This window comes from Danio rerio, chromosome 2 (genome assembly GCF_052040795.2).
Source record: "Danio rerio strain M-AB ecotype USA chromosome 2, GRCz13ab, whole genome shotgun sequence".
Lineage (NCBI taxonomy): Eukaryota > Metazoa > Chordata > Actinopteri > Cypriniformes > Danionidae > Danio > Danio rerio.
In genome coordinates this window covers 5625400-5649653 of record NC_141022.1, presented here as the reverse complement: position 1 = coordinate 5649653, position 24254 = coordinate 5625400, and the positions used below count along the sequence as shown (strand labels likewise).

The 24254-nt window shown below is 35.4% G+C and overlaps 1 protein-coding gene across 55 annotated transcripts in view; it reads left to right on the top strand.

Moving 5' to 3' along the window:
• The window catches only part of dlg1b (discs large MAGUK scaffold protein 1b), a 175171-nt gene that overhangs the window by 107359 nt on the left and 43558 nt on the right, over positions 1–24254 (top strand). For 22 of the 55 annotated variants that reach the window (XR_015477726.1, NM_001443263.1, NM_001012388.2 and 19 more), the window contains 4 exon segments: positions 5465–5518; positions 11994–12044; positions 17327–17451; positions 19134–19303. Coding sequence is in view for 50 of the 55 variants with exons in the window: in NM_001443263.1 (NP_001430192.1) it covers positions 5465–5518; positions 11994–12044; positions 17327–17451; positions 19134–19303 (400 nt within the window). In the remaining 5 variants the exon portion in view is untranslated. 55 annotated transcript variants of the gene reach the window in all.

Here is a 24254-nt window from a genome sequence, read left to right as displayed (position 1 = left end):
CGTGTATTTGGTCAAAATTTGTTGATCTTTCACAGGTTGTGTGGAGATTGTGGTCCTGATTCACTTGACTCTGTTTTATGTGAATGACACTGGACTTGGTGTTTTGGTAAAAGCAGTGTCTCAGCATTTTTTAGTGCTGCTTTGTTATATTTTTAAGTTGTTGCAAATCTTTTTTACCTTTTCAAATGTCAGTTAAAGCCAGGTCGATGCTAACCTTCCTATGTGCCGATGGCTTGTATTTCCATGTTAAATTCATTTAGAGCAATTAATCCAGCAATTAAAGGTCTGTAGTGGAATGCTAAAGTGGAACTCCAGTCAATGCAATTGACAAGCTCTAATTTTAGTTCCTGTGCAAAGTGTGTTTGCAGCTTAGGCACTATAACAGTTAAAGCACCATCACTATTGTTTAAAAGCAAACCCAGTGTATGTGAGCTTATATACAGAGACATTCAGAATGTTGTTTATATATATATATATATATATATATATATATATATATATATATATATATATATATATATATATATATATATATATATATATACTTGATCTCATGATTCAGTTTGATTCACAATTTTAAATTCACAATTCAATTTTCTCCCTTTTTTTTTTAAACACATTAGCCCCTTTCACACATACAGACCTTTCCGGAAAATTACCAACAATTTTCCGAAAAGGTCTGTATGTGTGAATAGCCCCCTTTTGAAAATACTAGTAAATTCTTTCCGGCCATTTTTCGGAAAGAGAAGTTGTAACATTACCGGTAATTTGCCAGAATGCTGCGCTGTGGGAGTGCAGAAGGAAGATTGCCGAAAAGATCGCGTTCACATCTAGAATGTGTTGATGTGAGACGTCAACTTTAGCCAATCAGAACACTCAGATGCATTTACGTCCGCGCGGTTTATGAAAATAAAAGCCTTTGAATATTTTTTCCCGACACATTTAGCTGCTAGATGTTAGTCAGATAAAGTTTACATGTTCCTTTTTATTGCCAACTGTGTAAATAATTATCAATAATATGTTTATGATAATCCGTTATTTGTTTACCTTCAAGCTCTGCTTCCTGTAATTGCTTTTAGTGTCGCGTGTGCCCGTGAAACAGCCCGTGAGCGCCAGGCTGCCACCAAATACACATATCATGTACATCTCGACATGCGAAAGTATTGCTCTATATTTTCTTTAAAGTTGTTCACAATACTGATCCATCCACAGAGTTTGTGATGTAGTCAAATGTTTACGAATACAAGGGCAGCCGTTTAGAGCTCACTTTTGGGTAATGAATTTAACGGTATTTTGGAGTGGATGTGTGAATGCTCTTTTCTGGAAAAAATCCGTAATGTCCTCGCCTGTGTGAACAGAGCTTTTTTGAATTTACCGTTAAAAGCGTTCGGGAAATTTTCTGGATATTTGCCGGTATCACTGTGTGAAAGGGGCTACATTAAATGCTTTAAATAGTAAATGAAAAGTTATTTGGCTTGTTTTTGGCCATTGCAGCATGTTTTGTTGTGAATTTGAAATATAAAAAAACTAAATTTAAATATTTAAACTAAAACCTAAATAAGCTACTTAAGCAAAGTAAGTGTTTGCACGTTTGCACATTTTTTTTTTTTCAATTAAAACACGAGGAAACCTTTACATTTGAATCATGATCTAAACAAAGATGCAGGAAGAGCAGTTTTTAATCTAAAGTAGACTGTATAATTCAGAGTACCGAAGCAAAAACAGAACAGTCTGACTTTAGTTTTGTGAAACTATTGTCAAACTGCATTCAACATCTGAAGGAAACCGATACAGATGAGCTGAATGAGACTATTAGGGTACCACTGTAAACAAAGCAGCAGCACTTATGAACACTACTTTAATATGAATCTTTCAGAGGCAAAATAACATATATTTTGTAAACCTTTTCAAACACAGTTCCTTCAGAAAACCAGTCCTTCAAGAAACCAGTCTGAGATGATTCACGCTTTGACATGGTGCGTTGTCCTGCTGGTTTTTTGAGTCACCGTTGCCTTCCAGTCTGGCCATTCTCCGGCCAAATATACAGTATATATACAGTATACAGTATATGTATTTACAGTACTGTATATCTTTACTGTAAAATATACAGTCATTTTTACAATGCAACTTTAAAACACAGTAACATACTGCATAACTGTCCTAAAGTAAAAACTAGTTCATATTACAGCATAGCAAACAGTTTGGTTCTTGTTAAAGCTGTAAAGATGTACTTCAAACATACTTCACACAAGCATGTTTGAGGTTGTGTATTGGTGCTCTTTGTGTGTGTTTGTGTGTGTGTGTTTGTGTGTGTGTGTGTGTGTGTGTGTGTGTGTGTGTGTGTGTGTGTGTGTGTGTATTGATGTATGTTTATATTTGAATAAAAGACAAATTTAATCTGTTCATCATATAAAGTGATCATGTCTCTTCAGAGAGCTTGGATGAAATCACTCAATTATTTGAAGCATGAAAGTTGTTCGTTTGGATAAATATTAGGTAAACAATCACATAAAATGCTTTGCACATTTTTTTTTACAAAAAAAGTATTTTTTTTCATAATGTTGTAACAAGTTTAGAATCAAAATAATTCTCGTATAACAGCTTAAAGACTTGAGTAACTTTTTGTTTGTAGAGGCTTCAGTAGCTAGGTTTTCATCCATACATATGAGTTATACTTATGTGCAAAACTAGACTATCGCATAAAACAATTAAGCACCGTTTCAATAAAGTAAAGCAATAAAGTAACGTTAGTCATACTATTAGCGAATAGATCATATTGACATGAGTTATTGATCCGGCAAATACGAATCTGCGAATCTGTCGCTAACTTTACTGAACTTCATATATCCATCTATTTCAAGCTACGAATATTTGAAATTACAAATCAACAGAACAAAATCGAGATATAATCACAAACTGAGCACTTGCGATCAATATACTTTACCCGCAGCTGCTTTTCTGTTATTTATAAAGAGCACATAAACACACTGACAGTAATAGGTAACTTACTGTACATTGTTATGGGTCAATGATGCTAATATTCGGCACAAATCCATCAGTTTCCCTTTCTGGCTGTTCTTTCTATAAATTAATTATGTAAAAGCACTTTCATGCGTGATTCCTCATCGGTTAGTATCGCTATATTTCATTGCACACTAATTAATCTATCAGGCTTTTTGGCTAAAAATAGAGAAATCACGGTTTCATTAATTATTATTATTAGATTATTTTTAAATTTCACCTCTCCTGCTGAGCATGAGCTAAGCTGTTGAATTGTTAGCGTGTCATAGAGATATACACTAGATGTCGCCTGGCCTATTGCTATATATTCGACGGAATGCGTCAATAGCGCCGCCATCTTGCTACAGGGTAGCGCTCCTTTGAAATGAATGCGGGACCAAGGTACAGTGGAGGACTGTGGCCATCCAAAGCCAGAGATATACACATATACACATATATCTATGATCGGGAGTTTTCCTGGATTGTAGTGTGTAATTTTTTTTTCTAATTACGAAAATTATAATTTTACATCACTTTTCTACATTGATGGATCAGTGACCGCACGGGCATTCCTAACAAAAAGCTTGTGTTTGTGTGTACAGAAATGTACTATTCACCCTCCCTGTTAAATTTAATATAATCCGTGTCCTGAAACACAGCTCCTCTCCTGCTTTCACTTCTCATGTTTAGTGAAACATGTGTTTAGTGCGAGTTGGAGCTGCTTTGTCGTATGGTGAATGCAGTAAGTGCCTGTTATCATCAATAACGTTACCTGATTAGCACAAAAGTTCAGAACATACAAAAACAGAAAAAAACGTAATATTACCTATGAAGTGTTCTGCCTTTGTGCTTTGTTTTCTTTGTTTGCTCGTTACTACACCCGTAGACAGAGCTAAAGTCTAGCATCTTCACATAATAACACTGTTTTGACTAGTGCAGTTGAATGACATTTGTCCTGGGATCACTGTACCAATGTGGCGGCGCTATTGACGCATGCTGAGGGTCCCTATGCGATATCTAGTGTATATATATCTATGTTAGCGTATAAGGTGGCTAGGCTAAGCTAGCTTCAATTTTGATTGATTTATTCTCTAATCGGTTGCCTATTATGTGGTGACTATACCCCTGTAATGCACACTGCAGTCCTTTTTTGTCTGGCTTTCTCTGATATCTCACCTGTTCGCCAAAAATGACATTATATCCCTGACAATGTCTGACAACGCGCACACACATTGAAAAAGCGTGGCTGGCACGAAAGCTTGACAAGCGTAGCAACAGTAACTAAGGAGGGCGGGGCTTAGCGAAGGGTCCATTAGGATCAAAGCCTAAAAGGGGCCGATTCAAAGACTTATAAAACATTATTAGTGTGATATTCTGATCTGGAACTTCACACACACACACTCCAGATACATCAGAGGCTTATTTTACGTCTTTTAAAATTGGCCCCCTTTAAGCATAACTTATGCAATATTTGAAAATGTGCATTAAAAATAGGCAGACGGAAACATAGCGAGAAGTATTATTATCCTGACCGGAACATAATGCGGAAGTCCAATTCGTATTGCAACCGCAGATGTCCACTGTTTAGTCGTCACAAGATTACAAAGCGCAGCCGTGTGGATTATGGCTTCATATTCATTCACATGCTCATTTCCATTCCACACTGGTCTGAATGCTCCAATGATCACAAAGAGGGTCCCTCCTCGACATATTTGCCTCAATCCGACACACTCTCCCCATACACCGTGCACGATTCCTACGTTAAGCTGTGAACGTTGTGTTGTGTTGTGTATGTATATGTGACCTGACCTCTCCCCTTCCATGCTATTGTTCAGCAGACAGATGCTGTCCCACCCTCCACTCTCATAATCCCTGTGATCCCAATCTCCACTGTCCCTACGGAGCCCGCTGTCATCTCTCCATCAACGTCACAGGTCTTTTTTTTTTTTTTCTTTCTCTATATTCACCCCCCACCCTCTTTTGCCTTTTGCTCTATTGCTGTTGGTCATTTCATTTCTTGATCCCTGCCCATTTGCACTGCTCGCTGACGGGGCTGAAGGATTATCAGCCCCTGAGTTGGGTAAAGTATCACAGCTCCCCTTGACTAATAGCATCTGCGTGTCAGCCGGCTGGAGGACGTGGAAAGCCCCATAAAAAAACACACACACACACACACGCACAGTGGATTTAATTTTGGGCTACTTTTGCTTTGGGAATAACATTCATGCTTCAGCATTGCATGTTCTGCAGTGTAAAATGCCATGTTCGTACGTATGCTGGAAGCGCTGTGTTAATCTGGTGTGAGTGCCAGTGGTGGTATATGTAGCGTCATGTGGAGAGTAAGTGAATCTGCTTCTCTTTTTTTTGGCTGCTAGATTAACACTGCTTTATTTCTTTTAACTCACTGTGTTGGAATTGAATGGAGAATGTATCTGTGCTTCAGCTGGACTGTTTTCTCTTGCAGGCAAATCCTCCCCCTGTCGTGGTAAATACAGAGAGCTTGGACTCAGCTCCATATGTAAGTGTCCTTTCGCTCTTTATTTTAAATGTAGAATTCACAATTTCCTCTGGAGCGGCATGTCATGTCATTCTATGCATGCAGGTACCAAAGTTGGGTGTAATGCATTCCACAGTAATGCGTTAATGTATTCTGATTAGATTTTTGGGGAATGCAGTCATGCAGTAATTGCAGATTTCTCACGTACTCAGCATTTAACGTTTACAGTTTGTCTCCACAACCTCAGAGATAGTATATGTTTTTCTTACTATACAATGAGGGTCTCAATCTTGATTCCTAATGGGCACAGCTCTGCACAGTTTTGCTCCAACCCTAATTAAACACAGCTGATCCAACTAATCAAGGTGTTCAAGACTGCTTGAGACTATTAAGCCGGTGTGAGTTGGAGGTGGTTGGAGCTAAAATCTGCAGAGCTGTGACCCTCCAGGAGTTGAGTTTGAGACCACTGCGCAGAATCTATACGGTCGTGGAAAACCTGGAAAGGTCATGGAATTTTGACATGGCATTTTCCAAGCCTGGAAAACTTTTGGAAAAGTCATGGAGAACAGATATCTGTATTCTTGAATATACAGTTGAATATTTAAAATGTTTCCTAAATGATGTTTAACAGAGCAAGACATTTTTCACAGTATGTCTGATAATATTTTTTCTTCTGGAGAAAGTCAAATTTGTTTAATTTCGGCTAGAATAAAAGCAGTTTTTAATTTTTTAAGAACCATTTTACGGTCAATATTATTAGCCCCTTTAAGATATATTTTTTCGATGGTCTACAGAACAAACCATTGTTATACAATAACTTGCCTAATTACCCTAACCTGCCTAGTTAACCTAATTAAGCCTTTAAATGTCACTTTAAGCTGTATAGAAGTGTCTTGAATAATATCTAGTCAAATATTATTTACTGTCATCATGGCAAAGATAAAATAAATCAGTTATTAGAGATGAGTTATTAAAACTATTATGTTTAGAAATGTGTTGAATAAAATCTCTCCGTTAAACAGAATTTGGGGATAAAATAACCAAGAGGGCTAATAATTCAGGGGGCTAATAATTCTGACTTCAACTGTAGGTTATTTACTTCTTTTGTGTCCTTGGCCAATCACATACTTTCACATTATTAGTGCGGTGTAAGAATTATCTAAATCTATTTTGCATAGATATAAATATAAAATAAAATTTAATAAAACTAATAATGGCTTTAAGATATGCTGTAATAAATTCGAACATGCATTGTTTTTCTTTTACCACGCATATGTAGACATTGCATGAAACATTAGGTCATGAAAATTTACTTGAAAGTCTTGGAAAAATCATGGAAAGTCATGGAATTTCAGTAGTTAAATTGTGTATGAACCCTGACTGCTATACAACATAGCAGCTTGACAAATTCAAAAGATTTAAAGAGATAAATTGCCTAAAGCTTAAAATTCTCTTATCATTTACTTAATATCCACTTGTTCCAAGACTGTTTGTGCACAAAACAGACATTTGGACGTCTACACTATCGTGACAAAAGTCTTGTTGTCGATCCCAGACGTAAGAGCAACAAATAATAACTTGACTTCTAGTTGATCATTTGGAAAAGTGTCTGAAGGTCAATTTCTCTGATGAATCATCTGTTAAACTGCATCCCAATCATCACACATACTGCAGAAGACCTACTGGAACCTGCATGGACCCAAGATCCTCATAGAAATCAGTCAAGTTTGGTGAAGGAAAAATCATGGTTTGGGGTTACATTCAGTATGGAAGCGTGCAAGAGATCTGCAGAGTGGACGGCAACATCAACATCCTGAGGTATCAAGACATTTGTGCTGCCCATTACATTACAAACCACAGGAGAGGGCAAATTCTTCAGCAGGATAGCGCTCATACTCATACTTCAGCCACCACATCAAAGTTCCTGAAAGCTAAGAAGGTCAAGGTGCTCTAGGATTGGCCAGTCCAGTCACCAGACATGAACATTATTGAGCATGTCTGAGGTAAGATGGAGGAAGAGGCATTGAAGATGAATCCAAAGAGTCTTGATGAACTCTGGGAGTCCTGCAAGAACGCTTTCTTTGCCATTCCAGATGACTTTATTAATCAGTGATTTGAGTCATTGCAGAGATGTATGGATGCAGTCCTCCAAGCTCATGATGGAGTCATGCACAATGTTCATTCTTTCTCCACTGCAGCATGACTTTATATTCTATACTGGACATTATTTCTGTGAAGTGATGAGACTTTAGTCTAAGCCAGGGGTGGGCAAACTCGGTCCTGGAGGGCCGGTGTCCTGCACAGATTAGCTCCAACTCTAATCAAACACACCTACGTATAGATTTCTAGTGATCCTGAAGACACTGATTAGCATGTTCAGGTGTGTTTGATTGTGTTGGAGCTAAACTGTGCTGGACACCGGCCCTCCAGGACTGAGTTTTCCCATCCCTGGTCTAAGCAGTCAGACTTTACTATCCTAATTAAATAATTAAAAATCAAGGCATGATCATATTTTATTTAGGTAACATAAGCGTAATCTAGAGGCCTTTGCCTTTCATATAAGCCACTTTTGATATCAAATTATTAACTAGAAGTTAAGTTATTATTTGTATATACTAAGACATGGATAGATGACGAGACTTTTGTCAGGTAGTGTATGACCACTAAAAGGGTAGTCTTTAGACTTTGAAGATTCGAATTTAGGTCAAGAACCATCAAGAATATCTCAATACCGGTCATGTTGGTGAGGTTTGCCAAATCATCATTTCTGCATCCCATTAGTCAACGGTGTGGTGTTCATTCTGTTATGACACTATAATGAAGTGAGTTCTCCTTGGTTAGTTTTCCGCTTCATTTCCCTCGAGTGTGCCTGTGGAGCAGCGAGGTCACTCGGGGGCATTACGTCTGTTTATCTCACCAAACAGCACACGGTCTACCTCTACTTTAGCTTTGTGCTGGATCAGCAGTGTCGCAGGTTTTGAAGGCTCACGGGACTCCTCGCTGCTTTGTCTTGAGTGATTGGGGATTGTAATTGATGCCATGCGGTGGGAATAATGTTTTTTAAGGTGGTCCTGTTTTAAAGGACATTATTTTATGTGGCCATTAAATGAAATCTTATTGTCTTATTTTGTGAATGTTGTCTTTAGCTACCAACTGGAAAAAAAAATACTTGTACATCCAAATTAATATGTTAATTTCATTTAATATGTAGTTATTCCAGTTGTGTTATTTTTTGGTATTTATCTTCAGGAAATCACTGAAGGCATATATCATGTTATCATGAGGATATAACATGGCAATAAGATCGTAACTGTACTGTGCATTTACATTCTATTCATCTATGTAAACCCACCAAAAACAACCCTAACATTATAGCAGACACTGTAAAAAGCCCATTCCCAGCCACTAGACTTTTCTGACAGGGTATTCAAGTGTCATCGAGTGACAGAATGTTGTGGGGAGTTATATGGGAGTTATTATTAGGGATTTTAGATATAGATATATAGACATGATAGAAATTTAGAGGTTTTTATTTTAGCTATCAACGAGTGATATTGTTAGGCCACCCGCTCCTGTTCAAATGACACCAGTTACTGACCGTTCCATGGTTTATTCAGAAATTCAGATTAAGCACGTCTCCTTTCTCGTTCGGTCAAAACCAGAAATACTGCCAAACTGCATAGGTTGTCCCGTTATGACAATAACGCATACGCGTTTTTATGCATTAAATATTTAATACTTGTCTCCTATTTAAGTGCATTGTTTTTGGTATAACGATGCTATAATGATACCATGATAATGATAGTATAACGATATTGAAACTTTTCTTACCTCTTGGTTTCGAGTGTGGTCCTGAAAAATCTCCATGTCGAGGATTATCTAGCCCTTCTCCTTAGCCCCACGCCTTCAAGCCAAAGAGAACTGAGACACCCCTACCCCTTCATGTGAACATGTAAAACGAGGGGTATGGGTTATGGGAAAGGCTAGGGGGTAAAATTTAAGCTTTAGGCCTATATTCTTAAAATGCCTATTTAGTGCTCTTAGATTTTCCAGTATATTTGTGTGAAATGCGCACGCTATATAAAAATGAGATCAATCTAGATAATGCTTGATCTCTGCTCATTAGCTCCGTGTTCAGGGCTTTAGCGGTGTGACACTGTCCGTGGTGCTGAGACCAAACCAGACGCAGCCAGCTACAGTGCTAATGAATACGCAAGGCCCAATCCCTTTATGCATTACATAATCAAAGCAGAGTTCTTCTGGAAAACGGCTTTGACTGCTGTCGCATATTGCATCATCACTGGATATGCGCTGCGGTTTAAGGATCATTGTTTCGTTATGATTATTAGAGTGTCACTAGGGTTAAATAGACGTCAAAGGAGAATCTCAAAGTCATCTTTTAAGATCTCTGTTTTACGTTTGGTTTAAAAAAAACAACGAATAGCAATTTAAGCAAGCATTTAAAACCCCACACTTTCTGATTCAGAAAATAACTAATAATTTTAGAAAACAATAAATAATTTCTATAATGATTTACATTACTTTTAGCCTTTAAAAGTAGTGACATTGTTATTAGTTTAAAGAGATGTCTGGGTTGATGTTGATTATCAATAAATAATCAGCCACAGATTAATAATTAGTATCTGTAAATCTCAGAGCAGAACATGACACAGCAGAGACTGCAAATAACAGACACACTCCATAGTGTTTTACAATGAACTTGATTCATTTATTCATTTTCCTTTGGCTTAATCTTTATTTTAGTGGTCGCCACAGTGGAACGAACTGCCAACTTATGCAGCATATGCTTTCTGCAGCGTATGCCCTTCCTGCTGCAACCCAGTATTGGGAAATAGGGTTCAACGCTAAGGATTTTTTCTACTGGTGCGTTCGGGCCAGTGGTTCAGATTTTCATCTGCCCTGCCAAAATGTTCACTTGCCCCACCAGAAAATAAAAAGAAGAAGTTCATAGCTAATTTTTAGCCACATATTTTAAACAATGTGTCAAAAATAATGTCTGTGAATCTAGAATTTCAATACCTTATTTTTTTTTAATAAATGTAAAATGAGCAAAATTCTAAGTGTTGTGCAAACAAAAAAGAGCAGTATGGAAAATGTGCAGGTATTTTATTGCAGTTTGAAATTATTTAACAAAAGGTAAACGGCAAATTGTGCAAAACATCACTTCATTTTTTGTTGTGTTGTTTCCATGTAAATGTCTGCTTTCAAGACGTTAGAAACAGACATTTTCTTTTAGCCTCATAATTTGATTTTGCCATTTCTTCGCTGTACTGGTTGTTATCAGGTTGCGGAAAAAAATTGCATGCTCAAAACATCAAATCAGATAAGAGGAACCAAAAAGCAATATTGTGTTTACGACATCACAGAGAAGATTACATTTAAAGACTTAAAAGCACAAACTTAAAATGCATGCAACTGACAAATAGTCGCTGACAAACTACACTTTAGTGACAAGGCAGCACTGTCCCAATCGGGCCAGTAATGATCCTGTCTACTGTCCCAAGCGTCTCTCATGCTGGCCCTGGGCCATCGGGCAGTCCTTATTGTTGAGCCGTAGGGAATACTCGTTGACACACATTCACACACACACACACACACACACACACACACACACTCATACACTTTGGACCGTTTAGCTTACTCAATTCACCTATAGCGCATGTCTTTAGACTGTGGGGGAAACCGGAGCACCGGGAGGAAGCCAACACAGGGAGAACATGCAAACTCCACACAGAAATGCCAACTGACCCAGCTAGGACTCGAACCAGCGACCTTCTTGCTGTGAGGTGACAGTGCTAACCACTGAGCCGCCGTACCACCCCAATGAACTTGATTATAATCTGAAAATAATCATTCATGTGAATACTGGATTCTTATTGGCCAGACAATCTGTTCAAACTTTTTAACACAATTATAGCCAGTTTATTATTAATATGTTGCTTTCATTGACGTGCAGTATATAACAACAATAATAACATAAAGTGCATAAAGCACTTCACATTTAAAGTTCTACAAAAAAATGAAAAACATGATATAAAACAAAAAGACAAGTGGAAATCAGCTACAAATGTACACAGACTAAAATATTAATATTTATTAGCCCCTCTGTATTTTTTTCTCCAATTTCTGTTCAAAGAAAGAAGATTTTTTTCAACACATTACTAAACATAATAGTTTTACTAACTCATTTAATTAGGCAAGTCATTGTATAAAAGTGGTTTGATCTGTTGACAATCGAAAAAATATTGCTAATAATATTGACCTTAAAATTGTTTTAAAAAATTATTAAAAACTGCTTTTATTCTAGCCGAAATAAAACAAATAAGACTTTCTCCAGAAGAAAAAAAAATTATAGGAAATACTAAAATATAATTCCTTCCTCTGTTAAACATCATTTGGGAAATATTTGAAAAAAAAACATGTTTTTGACTTGAACTGTGTGCAAATAATCTCTGATATTTTTCTTCATCCACAGGTTAACGGTACAGAGGCTGACTTTGAGTATGAAGAGATCACGCTGGAAAGGGTGAGCAGCCTTTTTATTCTCTGCTGTCTCCATACAGTGCTGTAACTCCTGTTAGGTGCTAAGAATTAGTGCTTAAGAGAGGATAATCTGCAAGCATGATCGGGGCCAAATAAGTCACTCTCTAGTTTATTGGTGTAATGGGACTTGCGTGTTTTAATTTGATGGTGTAATGGGAATAAACATGTGCCAGAGGTATTCTGTATATATTGTGTAAATAAATATGTACAATATTAAATTGCACATATTTAAAGTGAAGTATTCTGACTCTAATTATTTAGATTTTAGACAGCACTTTATAATCTTTTTCTGTTTATTTAAATGTAGAGCACTTACAAAACCATGCTAGCAACATGCTAATCAATAATAGAAGCCTGTAAACAACATGCTAATTCATGCTATTAAACAGCAAATTTGTAGTAGAATGATGTGTTAATAATGTGTTAATCCACACTAAAAACATGCTAGTAACATGTTAACATGCTAATTTCATTAGAAACATGCTAACTCATACTAGAAACATTTAACAACATGCTAAGTACTAAAAGCTGTTTGCCACATGCCAATCCACACTAGAAACATGCTAACCTGTTAATTCATACTTGAAACATGTTATTATGTTAATTCATACTATAAACAAGCTAGCAACATGTTAATTCATAGTAGAAACATGTTTCCAACATGCTATTTCACTTCAAACATACTTGTAACATGTTAGTTTATACTAAAAACATGTTAAGAACATGCTAATTCCACTAGAAACATCATAGCATCATGTTAATTTATTATTAAAACATGTTAAGAACATGCTAATTCCACTAGAAACATCATAGCAACATGTTAATTTATACTCGAAACATGTTCGCTAGAATTATGCTAGCAACATGCCAACTCGTAATAAAAACATTTAACAACATGCTAAGTCTTACTGAAAGCATGTTTGCCAAATGCCAACTTGCACGAGAATCATACTAACAACCTGTTAATTCATACTAGAAACATGTTACTAACATGTTAACCCATACTAGAAACATGCTAGCAACCTGTTAATTCATACTAGAAACATGTTACTAACATGTTAACCCATACTAGAAACATGCTAGCAACCTGTTAATTCATACTAGAAACATGTTACCAGCATGTTAATCCAAACTAGAAACATGCTAGCAACATGTTGATTCATACTAGAAACATGTTAACAGCATGTTAATTCCACTAGAAACATCATAGCAACATGTTAATTCATACTAGGAACATGTTGCCAACATGCTAGTTTCACTAGAAACATGCTAGGAACATGTTAATTCATACTTTAAAACATGTTAACATCTTGTTAATTTATAGTAGAAACATGTTAGCAACATGCTACTTTCACTAGAAATATGCTTGCATCATGTTAACATTTTAACAACATACTAAGTCTTACTAGAAGCATGTTTTCTAAATGTCAATGCATACTTAAAACATGCTAACAAAAACTGTAGTAAATGTATTGTTCATTGTTTGTTCATGTCAGTAAATGCATTAAGTCACATTAACTAATGAACCTTATTGTACTTGGAAAATGTTACCATGTTAATTCATACTCGAAACAAGCTAGCAACATGTTCATTCATACTATAAACATGTTTCCAACATGTTAATTTATAATAGAAACATGTTAAGAACATGCTTATCTATCTATCTATCTATCTATCTATCTATCTATCTATCTATCTATCTATCTATCTATCTATCTATCTATCTATCTATCTATCTATCTATCTATCTATCTATCTATCTATCTGTCTGTCTGTCTGTCTGTCTGTCTGTCTGTCTGTCTGTCTGTCCGTCTGTCCGTCTGTCCGTCCGTCCGTCCGTCCGTCCGTCCGTTCCTAGTCATTTCTCCCATAGGCGACTGAATCGAAAGTTCTAAGACAATCGCGAAAACAGGCGCACTTCCGCATTTCAGAATAAGGTCAATAGGGTGGACTGTAAATATTCGTAGTTATTCAATATAGAGTGTCCTTTTAAAAAATGCTGATGTCTGTGGGTATAATACATTTTCAATGAAGTCTATTAGTGTATTGCTTAATAATTACAATTTCTAAACCATGACAAAAGATTCGGCAATTATCAAGACATCACTATTTGAAACCATCACTTTAATGATGGCTTGTTGGAGTAAAAAGAGTAGGAACAATACTCAAAAAATTCTCTTTGAAATAGCATGCATGGTTAAATCCAGGAATTGTTATTTTAAAGGTTAGTAAGTAAAGCAAGTTAAGCAAATAAGAAAAGCATTTATTGCAGTATGTATCGCATTTGAATGCCTATAGTATGACACCGACTCCTATTACAGTGTTCTCCTCTCATAGCCATTCCTAAAATACCAACAAACATGCCTTAAAGCACTCCTATGCAGTGACTTTTTACAGCTCAGATGCTGTCAATTAAATACAGCATGTCAGAGTGTTTGGGAAAGCATAAGAAACACTCTCCTGACTAACCGATTCACTCCGTCACTGCAGAGGGGAAAAAAGAGCAACATCTTGCCTTCCACTGTTAAGACTTAATCCGCAGCTCTGCCTAAGGCCTCCCGCCCCCATCAGCTTTTTTGTGACCCAATTCAGCGCTGCTCTGTAGTGCACATTTATTAACTGCATAAATAAACAATGCTCCTCCACAAGCTGTTGTCAGCGCAACTCAAAGCCTGCTTCATAATGACAACAACAGTATAACTCCATTCAGTCCATGCTTCCACAAATTTCCTACATGTTAATTTCATTGTTTTTAAGAATTAAGAATTGTGTTGTTTCAATTCATTTTAATTAAGTAGTTTGAACAAGCAGCAAAATCATTTTTTGAGTGTAACTATATGTAGATTTGTTTTGCCTAGGGAAAGTATTGCTTAAAAATCTTCTTTATTAGACTATTCGGTACAACTTTACTTGAAGAGGTGTTCATAAGACATGTCATGAATGGGAATGCATGCTTATAACAACTGTCATTAAGTGTCATTCACTAAGGTATGACATTTCAAATGCTTATGACAACTGTTATTAAGTGTCAGTCACTGAGTTTTGACTTTCAAATGCTTATGACAACTGTTATTAAGTGTCTTTCTCTCAGTTATGACATTTCAAATGCTTATGACAACTGTTATTGTGTCATTCTCTCAGTTATGACATTACAAATGCTTATGACAACTGTTAATAAGTGTCATTCTCTCAGTTATGACATTTCAAATGCTTATGACAACTGTTAATAAGTGTCATTCTCTCAGTTATGACATTTCAAATGCCTATGACAACTGTTATTAAGTGTCATTCTCTTAGTTACAACATTTAAAATGCTTATGACAACTGTTATGAAGTGTCAATCGATAGGTTATGAGATTTCAAATGCTTATGACAACTGTTATTAAGTGTCATTTGCTCAGGTATGACATTTCAAATGCTTATGACAGCTGTCATTAGGTGTCAGTCACTAAGTTACGACATTTAAAATGCTTATAACAACTGTTATTAAGTGTCATTTGCTATGTTTTGACATTTACAAATGTTTATGACAACTGGTCTTAAGTGTCATTTGCTCAGTTATGACATTTCAAATGCTTATGACAACTGTCATTAGGTGTCAGTCACTAAGGTATGACATTTCAAATGCTTATGACAACTGTCATTAAGTGTCATTTGCTCAGGTATGACATTTCAAATGCTTATGAAAACTGTTATTAAGTGTCGTTTGCTATGTTATGACATTTCAAATTCTTATGACAACTGTCATTAGGTGTCAGTCACTAAGGTATGACATTAAAAATGCTTATTACAACTGTTATTAAGTGTCATTTGCCATGTTTTGACATTTTCAAATGCTTATGACAACTGTTAAGTGTCATTCTCTCAGTTATGGCATTTCAAATGCTTATGACAACTGTTATTAAGTGTCATTCTCTCAGTTACAACATTTAAAATGCTTATGACAACTGTTATTAAGTGTCATTTGCTCAGTTATGACTTTTCAAATGCTTATGACAACTGTTAAGTGTCTTTCTCTCAGTTATGACATTTCAAATGCTTATGACAACTGTTATTAAAAGTCATTTGCTCAATATGACATTTCAAATGCTTATGACAACTGTTATTAAGTGTCATTTGCTCAGTTATGACTTTTCAAATGCTTATGACAACTGTTAAGTGTCTTTCTCTCAGTTATGACATTTCAAATGCTTATGACAACTGTTATTAAGTGTCATTTGCTCAGTTATGACATTTCAAATGCTTATGACAACAATTAAGTGTCATCCTGTTAGATATGACATTTTAAATGCTTATGACAACTGTTATTAAGTGTCCGTCTCTAAATTATAACATTTTGAATGCTTATGACAACTGTTAAGTGTTATTGTCTCAATTATGACATTTCAAATGCTTATGACAACTGTTATTAAGTGTCCTTCGTTCAGTTATGTCAATTTAAATGCAAAGATGACATTATTTGTTATGACAACTTGCTTGGCATTACCTAGATAACATAACATGTCATAAATCTGTCATAAACATGATTGTTTATATTAAGGCTTCATGACAATCTTCCGAACACCTCTTTAAGAAAATTCTGTTTTTACTGATATCTTTTGAATGGCACCGGAAAAGGCAGAGAAACAATAACCGTTGTGTTAGTACTGGATTAAATGCTGTCTAGTGTATTGTTGGTGTCTGTAAACTGACTTTTAACTGTGGTAAAAGCTATTTGTATTTCTAGTTCTCCCAACATCCAATCAGTAAAACCAATACAAATCAATTGGAAGCTAGTTGAGAGCAGAGCAAGCTGGAGCACTTTTTTTTATTATTATTGTAGTGTTTATTTTAGTGCTAACACTTATTTATTGTTGAATAAATTATGTTTATTGAAGTAGAAATAATATTTTGATTTTAAACATATTTTTATTATATTAAATTTGTATTATATTTTCAAATTATATTTTGCTGTAAATGCAAAACTGTGCAATGCGTTATTTGCTTATTCACAAATGTAAAGTTACAGTATATTTGACAAAACACTCAGATTCAAGTCAAAGACTCAAATTCTAGATCTGGAATTTAATAAAACATCTGGCAACCCTTTTTCTATGAAGCTCATGCGTATAATGAATTATAACTCCGTTTGACACTCCTGAATTAACTTAATGTTAGTCGAGATGTCAAGACCTGTATGCCACAGAAACGTGCTTAGAAACCATTGAACTAATCAACACTCCTCCAGAATGTAACCTCAGCTTTTTCCTCTCTCATGATGTATAGGGGAACTCAGGCCTGGGCTTCAGTATCGCCGGTGGCACAGATAACCCTCACATTGGTGAAGACCCCAGCATTTTCATCACTAAAGTCATCCCAGGGGGCGCTGCCGCTCAGGATGGCAGATTGCGGTAATCTTCTGTTTTTTACACACGTGCATCTGGAAGAAACACAGGGTGATTTGTTCTGGTTGCTTGTTTTAATGTCAAAATTTGTATTTTATTTTATTTTTTTTAACAGTAACAGAAAGACTTTAATACTTTTTAGAATTACACAAAAGACTGAGATACTAATCAACTTGTATAATAATATCTTGCTGGTTTCACAACTTTTAAATAGTGATGGTCATGTGCTTACTTATTTAGATTTTCTAGAAAAATGTTCTCTTTATATTCTTGTTAAAGAGTATATGATGGTAATTAATGGTATTCCTTCAGAGCTTAAGAAATGATTAGTAAATGATATAGTTCAAAATACAAATTTAGATTTTAGTCTTAAATTGGAAGGCATAAATATAAAAGAAAAATTAATAATAATTATCTTAGAATGATTTGCCGGATTGTCAATGTTCCTTCAGCTATTGGGTACTGGAGATCACAATTTCAAGATGTTAACTGGAACGAGACTTTTAAGATTTCTAGACGTTTTTGTGTAACGAATAAAATTAGAGAGGTTATCATTTAAAATTGTTTATCATATTTATCCTGTAAAACAGGTAATTGGAAGATTTTGTAAAGATATTGATTTAAAATGTACTTTCTGTAATGATAAAGAGGAGAGTATTGTTCAATTATTTTATGATTGTATTTATACACAATTGTTTTGCCGTGATCTTTTCTTTTTTGTTAAGCAGAGTACGAATATTGCACAGAAAAAAGCTGTTAATTATTTTAAACACTTATTTTAAACACAATTTAGTTTTTGGAATAATTTATTTATTTATTTATTTATTTTCTTATATTGTACTTGATTGGATGTTAATATGATGTTGTTATTGCCCTTGTATGTACTGTGTTTTAAAATTGCAATAAAAAAAAAAAACAATCAACTTGCATACATTCACAATCTTTCCATCCTCATTTATAATACAACATATATAAATAAATAAAACAACAAAAATTAACAAAAAAAAAATTATGCTAAAGAAAATTAAGTAAAGTTCTAAAATATGAAACCAAATTTTCTACTGATGAAATAAATATCTTGCTTTTCGGCTTTTCATCTCTCTCCATGTCTTTAAATATAACACAAATTCTTCTTTAAACACCACTAGTCGTGGGGTAACTTTGAAAATTTACATTTATGAATATAGAATTTGAATAATAACATCAAATTATTCATTATATGAGATATCTTTTTATCCGTATTAGGCCAAACGTAATAATTATCCATAAGAAGACAAGTCTTATAGATATTTTCTGTTGTATCCAAACTAATACTTCGTCCCAAAATCTTTGTACCGCATCACATTGGAAAAGCAAGTGTTCAATTGTTTCAATATCTAAATTATAAAACTGGCATACATTTGAGTCACCAATATTGAATTTTAACCTTACAAATTCTTTTGCAGGACAAATTTTAAGTCATTTTAAAGTGCACTTCTTTACATTTAGGATTACCATTGAGATGCCAGACCAAAGCCAAATCAGTACACACATTAACCCAATACACTAAACTTTTAATATGCACCAGCCTTTAGTATCAACAAGCTGGATTTTTATCAGATGAATAACGCGAGTAGTGGAATAAAGTTAAGATTTTGCGCACTTGTGTTTCTTGTGTGTGTGTTTACATGTGTTTTTACTCCACACAGGGTGAATGATGTAATTCTGCGAGTGAACGAGGTGGACGTCAGAGACGTCACCCACAGTAAGGCTGTGGAGGCGTTGAAGGAGGCAGGCTCGCTGGTCAGACTGTATGTCAGGAGGAGAAAATCTGCCTCAGAAAAAGTCATGGAGATCAAGCTCATCAAAGGACCCAAAGGTAAAGAAACTCTGGATCTTATTATGTTGGATGTTCTAGAGTGTACATGTTCATTTAAGATTATACATATCCTAATGTAAGGTCAGTTTTAATGTAATTGGTTATCTCTGAGTTTATACTTAGATACTGAAGCCCAGGCCTGAGTTCCCCATCAGAAGAGAGGAAAAAGCTGAGGTTACATTCTGGAGAAGTGTTGATTAGTTTAACGCTTTTTCCAAGCACGTTTCTGCGGTATACAGGTCTTGACTTCTCGACTCGCATCAAGTTAACTTAGGGTTGTCTAATTAAGGAAAAATGTTAAATGAATGCCTATTTGTGTGTTTAGGTTAAGATATTGATTGGTTGAAGCACAGGATGAGATCGCAAGATCTTTGTGTTTGTTTGAACCTGAAATGTTTACCATTAGGAGATGAAAGTACAGCTGGGAAAATAAGTATTGAACACATCCCTATTTTTTTCAGAAAACATATTTCTAAAGGTGCCGTTGTTTTGAAATTTTCACTGGATGTTGCTTATAAATCCAAATAAACCCATATATGCAAAGAAAACAAATCTAAATAGTTTACAAATGAAATTATGTGTAATAAAAAGAATTGATGCTTAACCCTTCTGGCTAGGCGATTAATTCTTCTGAACTGGAAGAGCCCTCACCCTCCTTCTCACTCTTTTTGGATAAGAAATGTTCTTTATTTTATGAAATTAGAAAAAATGAGGTACTCTCTTCACCAAACTAGCACTATTTTTATTAAATTGTGGGAACCCCTTCGCAAATATGTCCAAACTCTTCAGCTCTACCCTGCTCCTTCTGATTGAGTCCCCACCCCCTAATGCCCAGCTTTTACGGGAAACTATTTCTGGTCAACACATTGTAGACTTGTTTTTTATGTATATAAGTTTGCACTAGTGTTGTTGTTTTTTATTTTATTTATCTATTTATTTTTATCATCTTATTTTTATTTATTATTATTTATTTATTTTTATTATTATTATTTGCTCAAAATACTCTTCAGTGTATTTGCTTATTGTTACATGTTTATGTCTTTGTAAATTTTTGTAATGTTTCACAATGTATTAATAAAACATAAAAAAAATAGAATTGACGCAGAAAAAAAGTTTTGAACACATGAAGAAAGGGAGGTGTAGAAAGGCAGTAGTAGCCCAGACAGCGGCTCATTGTAAATGAATATCAGCTGCTTCAGTCCAACATCTACATTAGCAGGATGATGAAGATGGCACCAGGGTGGACATTTCAGCAAGACAATGATCTAAAACAGTGGTTCTCAAACTTTTTTCATCAAGTACCACCTCAGAAAAAAAGGTCTCTCCAAGTACCACCATAATGAGCAGTATTAAAATACAGTAGCGTAGTAAGCCCAGTAAAGCAGCTACAGCTCTGTACAGTTCAAAATGTGTCAGATTAATTCCTATTATTAAGAATAGTTATTATTGTCAGCCACTTTAAACATTATAAATAGTCTAAACGTTAACACTGTACTGTGTTTACAGGTAAAAAACAAACAAAAAATGTCAACATTTAAATTAAAATGTGGTTCTAAAATGGTAGGTTACTGTTCTTAAAAAGTAAAAAAGTGCTGTACTTAAATGTAAAGTATTTACATATAGTAGTCAATTCATCAACACCTGAAAATGTTGCCTGGACCTCAGAAATATAGGCTATGTATCACATGATAAATATTATTATATGTCATATTCATATATAAATCATTTTTGATACATTTTGAAATATATATATATAGCATGTACATATGACATATTTGATTCCTCCGCGTACCACTAGAAGGAAGTACAAGTACCACAGTTTGAGAACCACTGATCTAAAACACAGCCAGGGAAACTCTCAAATGCTTTCAGAGAAAGAAAATCAAGCTGTAGAATGGCCCAGCCAATCACCTGACCTGAACCCAATATAGAAAATACAAAATAAATCTCAGATTTGAAAGACAAGACCCACCGAACCCTCAGGATTTCTACACTATGTTAAAGTCTGTGAAGAACTCGCACCTGAGCAATGCATGTGACTTCATTCTCCATATGAGAGGCGTCTTGAAGTTGTCATCATTAAAGAAGCCTTTTATATAAAGCATTAAGTACGTTTCAGTAGCTCAGTACTTTATTCTTGTGTCTTTTCATTGTTATTACACAAAGGGTTTAAAGGTTTTTTAAGGTTTAAAACTAAGCTAATCCTGTATAAAGCGTTGCATGTGAAAAGAAAGAAAAGGCCTGTGAGCATCAGGCTACGGCAGCTGGATTAGTTCAAAAAGGCGCAGTACTTTTTGCGGTTGGGTCTGTTTTAGTTTGGATCATGTTCTCACCACAAACAACCGCTTCAGGGTTTGTTTGAAAGCGTACCAAGATCAAGATGTCTCGGTACGCATTTTTGTTCCACTTTTGATGCACACTCGAGTGCAATTGCTACATTCACACCTGCCCAAACGAAATGCAACAAGAGGGAAATCGAACTCAAGTGCGTTTCAGCAGAACTAAATAAGGCAGGTGTAAAAACACCCTTAGATTAACAACCAATGCATAAAATAAATGTAATTTATCACACATGTTTGTGATGCATGCAGTTGAAGTCAAAATTATTCGCCCCCCTGTTTTTTTTTCCCCCTAATTTCTGTTTAACTGAGAGAAGATTATTTTCAAACCATTTCCAATTATAATAGTTTTAATAATAATAACTGATTTATTTTATCTTCTCCATGATGACAGTAAATAATATTTGACTAGATATTTTTCAAGACACTTCTATACAGTTTAAAGTGACATTTAAAGGCTTAATAAGGTTAATTACGTTAACTAGGCAGGTTAGAGTAAGTAGGCAAGTTATTGTATATCGATGGTTTGTTCTGTAGATTATCGAAAAAAATATATAGCTTAAAGGGGCTAATAGTTTTGTCCTTAAAATGGTGTTTAAAAAATTTAAAACTGCTTTTGTTCTAGCCAAAATAAATTAAATAAGACTTTCTCCAAAAGAAAAAATATTATCAGACATACTGTAAAAATTCCCTTGCTCTATTAAACATCATTTGGGAAATATTTAAAAAAGAAAAATAAATTTCAAAGGGGGGCGAATAATTCTGACTTCAACTGTATATTGCATATACTGCTATCATGCCAATGATACTTTTACAGTATATTGTGGAGCCCTAGCAGATATACAGCTAGTTCTGTAGTCTTTGTATGTGTTTGAGCTGGGTTTGACAATGGCACACTTGGCATTGCTGGAGGATCTGGCAACAGCATGTCTGCAGAAAGTGGCACACGACTTAAGAGTATTTTGCAGAAAGCCCTTATTTGGAAACGGAGTGGGTGTGTTTTATGCAAATGACCCACATAATGCACTCGGCTGCTCATTTGTATACTTAAAACTCATTAACATCAAAAAGAGCTTAAGAACTCATTTGCATGTGTTGTGAATGACAAAACATTTTGGTCACACTTTATTTTGATGGTTTGTTTGTTGAATTTAAGTTACATTGCATCTACATGCCAACTTACTCTCGTTAGATTATAAGTAGAGTTTTAGGTTGGGGTTAGGGTTAGTTGACATGTACTTGCAAAGTCTCTAATAGTCAGTTAAATGTCTGTTTAGCAGGAGTATCAACAGATATTAAGCAGACAACCAACTAAAACTCAAATGGACCAGCAAAATAAAGTCTTACCAACATTTTGTAAGAAGTTCAAAAATGTAAATAATGCAGTTAGCAGTGAACGAGATCCATTCTTGATGAACGCATATATGGTTAGACATACACACAAATACGCAAAGAGGCTATTTTAAGCCTTAGCATTTCCACAACACGCAGCAAAGACTTTAAGCTGTTGTTACCATGGAAACTGTCCACCCCTTTGACTTTATGTAGAGTTCATTGTTTAATTTATACAATATTTCTCTTTATTTTATGTTGTGTGATTACTGTTGTTCATTGAAGGTATATTTGAGGAAAATTAAATAACTCGTTTTAAAGAGGACCTATTATGCCAAAATCACTTTTATAAGGGGTTTAAACCGTTGTGTGGCAACCGTCTGTAAATATAAGCAGCTTCTTATTGTAAAAAGTGTATTCATTTCATTATTTATGATCAACTTTAATTAAAGCAGTCTATAAAACACTTTGATTGACAGTCTCTCTTTGTACATGTCATCAGAGGGGGAAAGCCCAGCCCATTAATGACAGTCTCTCCCTCATTAGCATAAGATGTTAAGGCGCACTCACACTATGCTATCCGAACCGTGCCCAGGCCCCTTTCCCGGATCGTATGAGAAGTGTGAGTGCTCTGAATCGGGCTCAGGCACAGTTCACTTGACCGGCCCTGGCCGGGTTGGAAGAGGTGCGCCAGATCGCGGTTCACTTGGGCTGCGTCCGAAACCGCATACTTCCATACTATATAGTACGCTAAAATCAGTATGCGAGCCGAGTAGTATGTCCGAATTCATAGAATTCGAAAATCGGTATGCGAGAAGTACCTGGATGACCTACTACTTCCGGCGAGATTCTGAAGTGCGCATCCTATGCATGCTGCCATATCCCATCATGCCCCGTGAGAGAATTCATGAATGGAAGTGAGGCAACGCAACTGACGCAGGTAGGTCACGTGACCATGACAAAATGGCGGATGTAGTACGTCCGAATTCCATTCATACTTTTCACATTCATACTGTATAGAGCGTACTGTTTTATCGGCCGAGTAGTACGTATAAATTTAAATGCAGTACCTACTGAGTAGTAGGCGGTTTCGGACGCAGCCTTGGACTCAGTTACGGTACGCTTGTAGTGTGAGTATAAAGCATGCCTAAGCCTGAAACTGAAGATGAGACGTGACTTTTAAGGGACTTGTTTCATATGGATTTATTAATCATTCTTACTGTTCAATGAACGCAAATTGTCGTGGATTATTAAAGACGCAAACCCCTCACTGCACCACA